At 31.8% G+C, this 12,476-nt stretch overlaps 1 protein-coding gene and 2 long non-coding RNA genes across 3 annotated transcripts; 1 reads left to right on the top strand and 2 right to left on the bottom strand.

The window, feature by feature from the left end:
* LOC107615937 (egg cell-secreted protein 1.1-like) lies at positions 1,101-1,487 on the bottom strand. Its single transcript, XM_016317948.1, has one exon. It carries the CDS (start codon positions 1,485-1,487, stop codon positions 1,101-1,103), a length of 387 nt encoding a protein of 128 aa, XP_016173434.1.
* LOC110267352 lies at positions 9,086-10,627 on the bottom strand. Its single transcript, XR_002354843.1, has 3 exons — positions 10,503-10,627; positions 9,956-10,047; positions 9,086-9,448 (listed from the first exon to the last, which is right to left on the bottom strand). It is a non-coding gene; the product is annotated as an uncharacterized LOC110267352 (long non-coding RNA).
* On the top strand, positions 10,537-11,316 carry LOC110267351. The gene is made up of 2 exons (XR_002354842.1): positions 10,537-10,860; positions 10,972-11,316. It is a non-coding gene; the product is annotated as an uncharacterized LOC110267351 (long non-coding RNA).

Below are 12,476 nucleotides of genomic sequence, written 5' to 3'. Positions count from 1 at the left end.
ATAATTAAATAATTAAAAGTTAGAAGTATAATTTTTTTTTCTTTCTCTAAAAAAATTGAAATATTATTTTTGAGAGGTAAAATCTCACATGCATTAGTTAAAAATAAATTAAGTGAAACCTATATAAATATGCTATTTTAAAATTTTAGGTCAAAATATAATACCCCGTTTGATATTATGATTGTTCATTTAATATATTGGGGAAGGCTTCTTAATCTCCTTATTTTATCCTCAACAAGGCAACACTGCATCTAGATTACATTGATTTAATAAATATATATAATAATGTCTAAAAATTTAGTATTTTTTTTTTCGGAAATATAAACTAGAGTAATTCTTTTGAAAGCTTTGTGCATTGAAAATGGTGGTGACTTAAGAGTTTCAATTTCTCACTAGTACGTAACTATTTTACTCATAATTGTCAAAATCGAACTAGTAATTAAATCGGTTAAATTATTAAGTTACTGAGTTATTAATAGATTATTAGTTGAACTGGTTAATTCGATCTTACTTTTAAGAATGAGTGAATTTATAATTAAAATTAAAATAAATTAAATAGAAATAAATTATTTGATGAAAGATAACTATGTATTATAATTTGCATTTATATTAGTAAGATGCATTACATCCAAGTACATCCAAGTGGCGATCAATGATGCTTCCAACTTGGAGGAGAGGGGTTCGAACCCCAATGGACCGTACCGTACACATACGTTGGAGCATGATGGATTGTATTCGAACCCCAATGAATTTGACCGATTTTTATCGATTTAGGACAAATATGACTAATTTATATCAATTCTTCATTTTAAACGGTTCAAATACTTAATCGAACCGATATAAAATTCGATTCACCAATTTTTCAATTGATCCGATCAGTCCTCCGGTCCTATTTTAACAATTATGATTTCAACTTAAATTTAGACTTTGTTTATAATAAACAAAAAGCAATTATAGATGGAGTAACTGACCAAATTAGTTACTAATTAATAAAAAGCATATGTATAATGTGCATAAAAATGTGAAGATATTAAACAAACTTATTTTTCAGTATTAGCATATGAATTATTCACCATATTGATTATTATTATTAAACTTCATTATGAAACTATTGCTGGCGGAGGAGCATGAGAAACCTCCCCATCACAAAAACCTTGCAAAATATCAGTCTCTTCATCGGTAAAACCTAGTGATCCAACAACATTAGGCCAACAATCATGTCCAACAACCCTAATCGCTTGGCAACAACCTTGGCCTAAGTATGTCTCCCCGTTGAGGAAAAACATGATGATTTCGCCCGTGCATGCTTGAAGTTGGAACAATGATTCCCAGCAGCCTGAACCCTCTAGCTTCAGCCGCAATGCGAGAGGCGACGACACGGCGGATGGGTTGGTAATGAGAGGTCTTGGCTCCGCCACGGGTGTTGATGAGGCCAATGCAGCCACAAGAGAAACAAGGATGATCAAGGTGGTTTCTGTGGAAGCCATGATATTAGTGAGAGATTAAGGTTTATTACCTTATATATATAGTTGGAAGAGTGTGCAACTGTAACGTATATAAATGTGAGGAGATACTCAAGAGTGTGAAAATTATTATATGGAGTAGTTAAATCGATAATGAAAGGTTATATTCATCATGTGTCCTTTCCAGTTCCAGGGGAAATTATTAGAGTTCATTTGATAAATACTTTTAGGGGTCTATATACCTCTTTAATTATTTGTAATAACTATTCAATTAATTTTGAGTGGAATATATATTAGACATAGTAGACACTTAATTATCAATAATATTTTTTACAAGTATTTGCTTAAATTAAAATATTTATTTATTATTATAAAAAATAGCAAGGATTCGAGATATCAATTAAATTAATCATTATAAAAAACATAAATAGTGATTTGATTTACTGTCCTATATGTGCATTAAAATTGAACTCATATGGTTTTAGTAATGTCAATTTTGTGGTGGCTTGCGTAATAGGTTATTACAATTGTTCTCGTGTTTGATGTGGTTTTGAGTTGAGTCATGTGACTTGGGAGATAATAATGTCATATATGCATGTATACTTCAATCCCTTGTCTTTGAGAAATAGTGTCATTGTCACTTCTCGAAGAAAGCAAGGTTTGATTTGAAAAAATATTGAATTAACCTTGTTGATATTTTGTGCTAGGATCCCGCTAAGAGACAATGGACTATTTGTACAATGTGTACAATAGGCTATTGAGTTATAAAATAAACATCTCTCATATTATCTAGAATAACCATTCGAGTACTAGCGATAATAAACATCTTCTCAAAAGTAGACCTTTCAAATCTAGCGCTCTAATACCATACATTATACCACTCATCCCAAAAACTTTAGCTAATAAGAAAATGTAACACTAATGATTATATCTCTAATACTCTCTAAACTTTCATTATACATATTGTATAAATATTCCATTAACTCCTCGTACTTTCCTTTGTGCTAAGTGTTGTTAGGTGATAATATATTACTGTAGAAAGTCCATAAAGGTAGCTTGTTGATACCTTCATTTATTTTTTCCCGTATTTAAAATTTCCAAGAGGGAAAAAGGGCTTAAGGGCTTACTCCACAAAGCAATGATGTTGGTATGCCCTGGCGACAATACGGTTGTGTTTAGTTTGTTTGTTTTTATCATTCTCCTTAATTCTATAGAAAATATTTTATTTAAATTATAAAAAATGATAAATAAATGTATTGATGCATTCACAGTTGATTTTGTGCCTCTGGAGCTTGTAGTTATTCTCAAAATTATCGATCTTGTTCTTGTACTACTGTCATGTAGAACATTCCGTTAATTATTTAACTTTGACGTCACAGAGAGACTACATTGAAACTAAATGAAATTTTTTTAGATTCAAATATGACACTTTAAACTTTAAGGACCAAAACAGAATTACGCCCAAACCTAGAAGACCAACTTAATATTTTACCCTTATCTTTATTTTTAGTTTCTTTTTATTCTAAAATAAAAAATATTAAAAATAAAAACAACCCAAACGTTCGTAACAAGTTTCTTACCTTTGCTATTTCATTCCGAGGGAGTTGAGTGAATGTTAGTTAATGTTAGTGTCATTTTGATAAAAATTTCGTTTATTCTAAGAACTTACGCTCAATTTCTGATTATCTCATCAACTATCCTCTTAAAGAGAAAATTTCCAATCTGACATAGAAACATTATATTGATAGCGAATGATAGAACAACAACATTAGTTCACCGAATTGTTGAAAAATAAGGAAAAAAAAATTGATACATAAATTTATCTTATTAGTTATCCAACTACGTTCAAGGATATAAATTTCAACCAGTGAAGACAACGGGAGTTATGAACAATAAACTATATTTGCAGATTCAATAATACCTTTATTTATTTTTACCTTTATTACCTATTCTAAACCCTAATTTCACCACAATCATTCTATCGTCGCAACTCTCATGATGACGCTCATCTGCCGCTGTCCCGACGCACCTTTGCCCCTGCTGCCACCACGCCTTGCTATCGCGTCTTTGTAAACTTATTTTAGCGGAAGCATTAATTAGGATCTTAAAACTTGTGATTTTCATACCTAGATTGGTTGCCATAACAAGTCCTGATTACGGTAGGGTTGAACTTTAAGACTGATTTGGTTACAGTAGAGTTGATCTCCAACACTGGTTTCTCTCCTTTTCCTTTCCTTCAGACGTTCATCAGGATGGCAGTTTCACGGTATTTTCAATGAGTGGAAACTGTAAAACGTCGTGTGTGTTGAGGCAGAGAGAGGACCACCTTTTATGTGTTATTATCTTTAAATCTAATGCGTCCATCAAACATTAGAATTAACGGATGAGATTAAATCATTAATAGTTTATAGATAATTATAATTAGGCCACAACAGAAGTTTAAATTACAATAAACTTCCAACATTCTCCCACTTGGCCTAAGTGTAATCATATTCTCACACATTACATAATTACTTTAATATGGTAAAATACTTTGTGTGAGTTATGGCAGTCATGCATTTAATATGAAACACATTTCTTTCCATATACTACAACCACTAGCATCTTACTACACAAGCTACATAAATAACACAATTTTATATCAGTCCCATAAAGTTTCTAGATCATTATGTTATAACTCATACAATAATATTACTTTAACTAGAAACAACAAACTATCAATGTTCAGAAAACACATAAATAAACATAGTGAGCTCAGAGTGTTAGCATCATTCAGAAGAACCAAGACCCATTCTATGTACATGTTCCTTAAATGTCTTTGGTTGTAATCCTTTAGTCAATGGATCAGCAATCATAAGTTCTGTTCTAACATGTTCTATGGACACTCTTTGTTTCTGAACTTCCTCCTTAACGCCAAAGTACTTTATTTCCATATGCTTGGCACCTTTAGAATATCTATCATTTTTTGAGAAAAATACTGCTGCAGAATTATCACAATAAATTTTCAATGGCCTAGCAATTGAGTCAACAATGCCAAGTCCTGAAATAAAATTTCGCAGCCATAAAGCTTGATTTATAGCTTCAAAACATGCTACAAATTCTGCCTCCATAGTAGATGTTGCTACAACGCTTTGTTTGGAACTTTTCCATGATATGGCAGCTTCTCCAAATAAGAATAAATAGCCAAATGTAGACTTTCTTGTGTCAGCACATCCACCAAAATCTGAATCTGAGTAACTAATTACTTCTAATTGGCTAGACCTTTTGTATATGAGCATATAATTCTTTGTACCATGAAGATATCTTAAAACCTTCTTTGCAGCTTTCCAATGATCCATTCCAGAATTACTTTGATACCTTCCAAGCATTCCTACTGCAAAGCTAATGTCCGGTCTTGTGCAAGTTTGCACATACATAAGACTTCCCACTACAGAACTATATGGAATTCCTTCCATTCGCTTCCGTTCTATGTCATTTTTTGAGCATTGCATAAGACTAAATTTGTCCCCTTTTTGAATTGGTGCAATTCCTACGGAACATTTTTCCATGTTGAACCTCTCTAGAACTTTATTTATATAGGCCTTCTGAGACAATCCTAACAATCCTTGTGATTTATCACGAAAAATTTTAATTCCTATCACATAGGATGCCTCTCCCATATCTTTCATTTTAAAATTTCTAGAAAGATATTCTTTCGGTATATGCATACATCAACAACATTTTCTTCAAAACCGAAAGAAAGAATGGTATTATTAAACTTAATATACCATTGTCGTGAGGCTTGTTTTAGTCCATATATTGATTTCTTAAGTTTACACACCATACGACCTTTTTCTTCAGTTGAAAAACATTCAGGTTGATCCATATAAACTTCTTCATCAAGATTACCATTCAGAAAGGCAGTTTTTACATCCATTTGATGTAACTCTAAGTCATAATGAGCCACAAGTGCCATAATGATACGCAATGAATCTTTCTTAGAAACAGGTAAAAATGTTTCTTTATAATCAACACCATTCTTTTGAGTAAATCCCTTAGCAACAAGTCTAGCTTTATATCGTTCAACATTGCCCTTTGAGTCTCGCTTAACTTTGAAGACCCATTTACAATCAATATATTTAGCACCTTCTGGCAATGCAACAATATTCCAAACTTTGTTATCTTCCATGGATTTTAACTCTTCTTTCATGGCATCAATCCATTTTTCTGAATCATCACTATTTATGGCTTGTGTAAATAAAACTGGATCTTTAGATATTCCAATATCTTCTTCTTGTAAATAAGTTTCATAATAGTTTGGAATAGCTGACTTTCTTTCCCTTTGAGATCTCCTCAATGGTATTTCTTGAGACTCATTTCTTTCTGATATTTGTGAGTTAGTTTCTTCATTGGGAGCATTATCATTCAAATCTTGTTCATCACTATTAATGTGTTCAACAATAGTTGGAACAACTCCTTGAGTAGGTGTGGATAAAGGAACACTAACATGTATAGGAACATTAACTTTAATTTTCTTTATTTCTATATTTTGATGATTTTCACTCCCACTAACTTCACCATTTTCAAAGAATTTTGCATTACCAGTTTCTACAATTCTTGGACTATGGTTTGGACAAAAAAAAAATATACCCTTTAGACTTCTCTGGATAGCCAATAAAATAGCCACTCACTGTTCGAAAATCTAATTTCTTTTCTTGTAGATTAAATATTCTTGCTTCTGCTGGGCAACCCCAAACATGTAAATGCCGTAAACTGGGTTTCCTATTAGTCCATAACTCAAAAGGAGTCTTTGGAACAGCTTTACTAGGAATTCTATTTAGCAAATACATGGCAGTCTTTAATGCATACATCCACAAGAATTTGGGTAAAGAAGAATTGCTCATCATACTTCTAACCATATCCATTGACGTTCAATTACGCCTTTCTGCCACACCATTTTGTTGCGGTGTGTATGGCATTGTGTATTGTGCACATATGCCATGTCTTTCTAGAAGTTTTGCAAATGGACCAGGACATTGTCCTGTTTCATTATGTTTTCCATAATATTCACCACCTCTATCTGACCTAACAACTTTTACGTTTTTGTCTAATTGCCTTTCAACTTCTTTAATATAAATCTCAATAGCATCAACTGCTTGAAACTTTTCTTTAAGCAAATAGACATATCCATAACGTGAAAAGTCATCAATAAAAGTGATAAAATATTTTTCTCCACCAATAGATGGAGCATCAAAAGGTCCGCATACATCAGTGTGTATAATTTCAAGAAGCTGACTACTTCTTGTGGCATCTTTCTTGTTTTGTTTGGTTTGTTTTTCATTAATACAATCCACACATAAACCAAGATCAGTAAAATTTAAATTTTATAAAATCTCATTCTTTACTAATCTTTCTATTATTTTCTTGGATATGTGACCCAAGCGTTTATGCCACAAAAATGCAGAACTTTCTTTAGGCGTATTTGGCCTAACTACATCATTCTGGTACTCAATAAGCAAGGACTCAGAAAATTGATCAAGAAGTTTTAATCTATACAAGCCATCAATTAAAACACCATAACCAACAATATTAGAATTTTTAAATAAATTAAAACAACCATGTCCACCATTAAAAGAAAAATCACAATTGTCCAACTTTGAAACAGAAATTAAATTCCTAGACATTGAAGGTACATAAAGAGTCTTAGGTAAATCTAAATAAAAACTTGTATCCAACACCAAACGATAAGTTCTTGTTCCTTCAATTGGCGCTTTCACACGGTTTCCCATATAGAGGAACATCTTACTTTGGCTTGTGGTTTGGATCGTAAGGAATCCCTGCATTACATTAGATACATGAGTTGTAGCACCAGAATCAAGCCACCAAGAATTATGAGGAATATCAATTAAATTTGATTCATAAGTACATACATATGTTTCAAATATACCTTTCTTTTCGAACCATGCCTTACGTTTAGGACAATCCTTTTGGAAATGTCCTTTCTTACAGAAAAATGACACTGTTTTGTATTGGCATGTCCTTTCTTCTTAAAATTCTTGGACATTGTCTTTAATTTCTTTTCTGATTTGCCAGCTCCTTGAACCAAGTTGACAGAATGACCACCACAATTCTTAAGTCTATTTTCTTCCTGTATGAGCTTTCCAATCAATTCATTAACGTCCCATTTTTCCTTCATGACATTATAGTTAATTTGAAAAGCTCCATACTCAGAAGGTAATGAGTTCAGAATGAATTGCATCGTAAAGGAGTCATCAACTGTCATACCCAGTGACTTTAATTTTGCAGCAATATTAGTCATCTCAATAGTATGCTCTTGCATGCTCTTAGACCCATCAAACTTCATGGCCATGAGCTGTAACATTAATGTACTAGCGAGTGACTTATCAGCAAAACGGAAGCGGTCTTCCACAAACGCAAGATATTCTTTAGCACTTTTTATTTGTGGAAGGGTAGTCTTAATATTACTCCTCATCATTGTCATCAGTGATAATGGGTTTCTCTTCTAAAAGTGACAAGTCAAGATCCAAAAGACCTAAATGAAACTTCACTTGTTCACTCCATTCAAAGAAGTTTAAACCATTAAACATAATAACAGATGAAGCTTGCGAATGAATTGAAATAACTGTCATTTAATCATACAATGCTCATATTAAGTTTAATTTTATCATCTACTCAGATTACAGAACATAACAAGCATATTACAGTTCACCTTTGGGTAAAATTTTATAATATACTAACATATTAACATACAAATAAATGTCATATTTATCATATTTGAAGATTAAAATTCTCTGCCAAACACATCTACCATCTTTGGACAATACATATATCTGACCCAAGAATAATAATTTTTCTCGTTCAAGTCTATTAATAATAGAAGAGATTTCTTTTGGGTAAATCTAATTCTAAAATTAATTAACACATTATTAAATATACTGGCATTTTACGTTATAACTTGGTCACTTTGGTGTACACAAGCAGTAAATAATCTAAATAAATTTAATACTATAAATAAAATATTTATAGACTTTTCATAAAATTAGAGTACATTACGTACTCAAAATAATTTCATAATTGTCATCAATATTAAACTTAAACTCAAGATTAAATTCATACATGAGTATAATTTATAATCAAATTAAATATTCAGAAGAAAACATATAGAACATATGCAACCACAAATATGCAGTTTTGATGGCATGAAATTTAAAACCCACTTAATTAAAATCCATTTATAAATAATTAATCAGAAATATAAAATACCGTGGATATCATAATTAGATAAGAGAAAATCACATACTTTCAAAACACATACTCTCATACCACATGTAAACTTATTTTAGCGGAAGCATTAATTAGGATCTTAAAATTTGTGATTTTCATACCTGGATTGGTTGCCATAACAAGTCCTGATTACGGTAGGGTTGAACTTTAAGACTAATTTTGCAGAATTTTGGTTACAATAGAGTTGATCTCCAACACTGGTTTCTCTCCCTTTTCTTTCCTTCAGACTTTCATCACGGCATTTTCAATGAGTGAAAACTGTAAAACGTCGTGTGTGTTGAGGAAGAGAGAGGACCACCTTTTATGTGTTATTATCTTTAAATCTAATGCGTCCATCAAACATTAGAATTAACGGATGAGATTAAATCATTAATAGTTTATAGATAATTACAATTAGGCCACAACAGAAGTTTAAATTACAATAAACTTCCAACAGTCTTCTCCTCTTCCAACAGGATGCGAGTACCTGCACCATCCCTGTCCTTCACGAGTTTCATTCCATGCGTCCTTCCCAATGTTGCGTCCCTGCCCATACAGCGTGGTTGTTGCCGCAGCCTCAACTCAGCGCCAATCGTCCTTCCTGTCGTGCGTTTTCAACGGTCAAGCCAACACAGTCCGTAACTGCACCACCATCTTTCCTACCATATATGAGTCTGATCTCCTGTGTTTTTATCGCGTTCGTACCTGTTTCTTTTTTCAAACTATATATTGGAGGGAAAAGAGATTAGAGTTTTTTTAGTGGTATTTAATAACGAACATCCACATCTTAGTGAAAAGAACAATCCACGTACATAATAAAATGAATATTCTGCAGAGCATGTGTATACAGAATCAAGCAAATTAAGTAAAATATTAATGGTATACAGTATACCTAAATACCTAAATAAACATCCACTTTAGAAAGAAAAGAATCATCCGCATACATAGTAAAATAAGCATCCGACTTAGTTAATAAGAAAGGAGTAGCGAGACAGTAACTGCAGACATGCAATATAACAACGGGAATGGTGCCACAGGATTACGAGAGAGAACAGTTAAAATTAATTTTATTTTTTAATTTATTATTTACGCTGATCAGAAAAAAATATTATTCCCTCATACTTTCAAATCAGGATGTGTTCATGTCTAAAATACTTATATCGTGAAAGTAGATTTTATTCCTGTAATAAAATTTGGCTTCATTATGATTTTTATTCTTTATGTACTACCTTTGTGGTTTCCAGAAAATGCTGTGTATGAAGATGCAAATCCATCTAATCCCCACAAATTTGTTGTCTGAGATCCTCAAAATGTTTAGTACCTGAGACGGCTACTTATATAATTTATTAAATGAATATTTAAATATTGTTATTGTAAAAAGTGACAAAATTTTAATTAAACCAATTAAGATGTACTCAATTATATTCCTGTATTAATGTATGTTTGATCTATATAACAAGGAAAAATACAGATAAATAATTGAGTAATTATTTAAATTAGTCCCTAAAAAATTTAAAAGCGGACATTTTAGTCTTTAAGAAAAATTAATACATACATCAATTTTTAAGGTTTTATTTCGACAGACAAATCGGTTTCTAATTCATTTTCCGGCATAGTAATTACCCAGATTCAGTCCCCAAAAATTTTAAAAATGGAGATTTTAATCCCTAAAAAAATTAATATCAAAGTTTCTAAAAACCGAACCAGACTAATCGGTTCAACTGAATTAATCAGAAACCAATCTTCTAATCGATTTGGTTGATGGTTAAAACTGACCTGTAAAAAACCAGTCAAACTGATGATTAACCGGTGAACCAGATGAACATGTCCGTCTTTTTAAACACTGATTTGCTCCCCTCACATCAAAACAGCGTCGTTTTGATCCCCTACAAAAATAAATAAATAAATAAAATATACACGGACAGAAGGCCCCTCGGCCCCTCCCTCTCCCTTCTCTCTCGGTCTCACCAAAATCATCCTAATTTTTGAAACCCTATCAGCGCAAACAAGGAAGCCACGTCCCCACCATTAACCCACCACTATCGCCTTCATCTTCTCCGTCGTCATCATCATCATCATCGCCTCCATCTTCTTCTATCAGAGCCTCTTCTTTCTCTCATTCTAATTTTTTACTGTGAGCTTCTTCATCCTACACTTCTCAACAAAATTTTCAATACTCAGAATCTACTAACAAAATCCTCCCTTAATTTTTTCTTGCTCTTCGCTTTGTTCTGCCACGGTGCAGCAGCATCGGACGTTCCTGTCTCTAGGATTCCGTGAAAATAATTTTGTCAACAGCTAGTACCACTAACAAACACGCTTTCCTCAATCGAAGAATTCCAGAATCGTTGGATTTGAATGGCAAGAACGATCTCGATGAGATCTTTGGTGGCGAGTCATACCCCGTTAAATCCACTCTCTGCCCTTGAAGTTGTACCGGAGTATCACTAGCTATTCTGCAGGAGCAGTTTTATATGGCTACGGAACCTAGAATAACCCAATAATATTTATGATTATGATTATGTTTGGTTCAGTTTATGTTTGTTTATTTTATTAATTTTACTTATTATGAGTGACTGAAATCTAAACATGAGTTGCTATTTTTTTTTGTTATTGATTAGTCACAATTAATTTGTTTCTATTTTTTTTTCAAGTACTCTCAAGTACTCTTTTTTTCTTTGTTTTCTAAAATTCTAGAAACTTGTTTCCGCATAATTAGTTTGCTTGGTTTGGATTCTGAGTATTTGTTTTGAGAATTGTTGCTGATTATCTCGTAAGAACTTATTAGAAGTTAATTAAAAAAAATTATTTTAAATTGAGTAAAGTATCGTTTTTGTCCCCAAACGTTTGAGATAAGTCTTAAAGTTGTTCCTAACGTCCGTTAGGGATCCGTTAACAGAATTGACGGTGGGACAAAATTGAGACGATTTTGAAACGTTAGGGATTTAAATAGGACGAAAACGTTAGGGACAAAAACGATACATAGAAATAAATTTTAATTTTATCCTTCAAAAATATCAATTTTTTACTGTACATAGTATTCAATTATTTTTTAATCACACTAAGTAAATTACAGTTAATCACATTACTTTCATTCTAAATAAATTAGTTTTTTTATAGCTTTACTCTTAAAGTAATGTATTAATAAATAAATAAATTTTACACTTTCATTCTAAATAATGTAATTTTACTTTCATTACTTAATCACATTACTTATATTTTTTTTTATAATTTTACACTTTCATTCTAATCACATTACATTATTTATTTAGTATGAAAGTAATGTGATTAAATGTAACTTACTTAGATGTGATTAAAAAATAATTGAATACTATGTACCGTAAAAAGTTGATATTATTAAAAGATAAAATTAAAATTTATTTTTATGTATCGTTTTTATTCCCAACATTTTCGTCCTATTTAAGTCCCTAACGTTTCAAAATCGTCTCAATTTTGTCCCGCCGTCAATTCCATTAACGGATCCCTAACGGCAGGATAACATTGAGTCAATTTTGAAACGTTAGGAACTTAAATATGACGATTGAAACATTAGAGACAACTTTGGAACTTACCCCGAACGTTGGGGGACAAAAACGATACTTTACTCTTTTAAATTTTATTTAGAAATAATTAAATTTTTAAAGATTTTCTGAATATTTAATTAAACCGGTTTGATTATGGTTCAACTTCAGTTGAACCATTAAATCGTTGAACCAGTTACTTGATCGGTTCAATGACTGGTTCGGTTCT

The sequence above is a fragment of the Arachis ipaensis genome, chromosome B09, assembly GCF_000816755.2.
Source record: "Arachis ipaensis cultivar K30076 chromosome B09, Araip1.1, whole genome shotgun sequence".
Classification (NCBI taxonomy): Eukaryota; Viridiplantae; Streptophyta; class Magnoliopsida; order Fabales; family Fabaceae; genus Arachis; species Arachis ipaensis.
The sequence above is the reverse complement of the archived record's forward strand: the minus strand, read 5'-3'. Positions and strand labels throughout refer to the sequence as shown.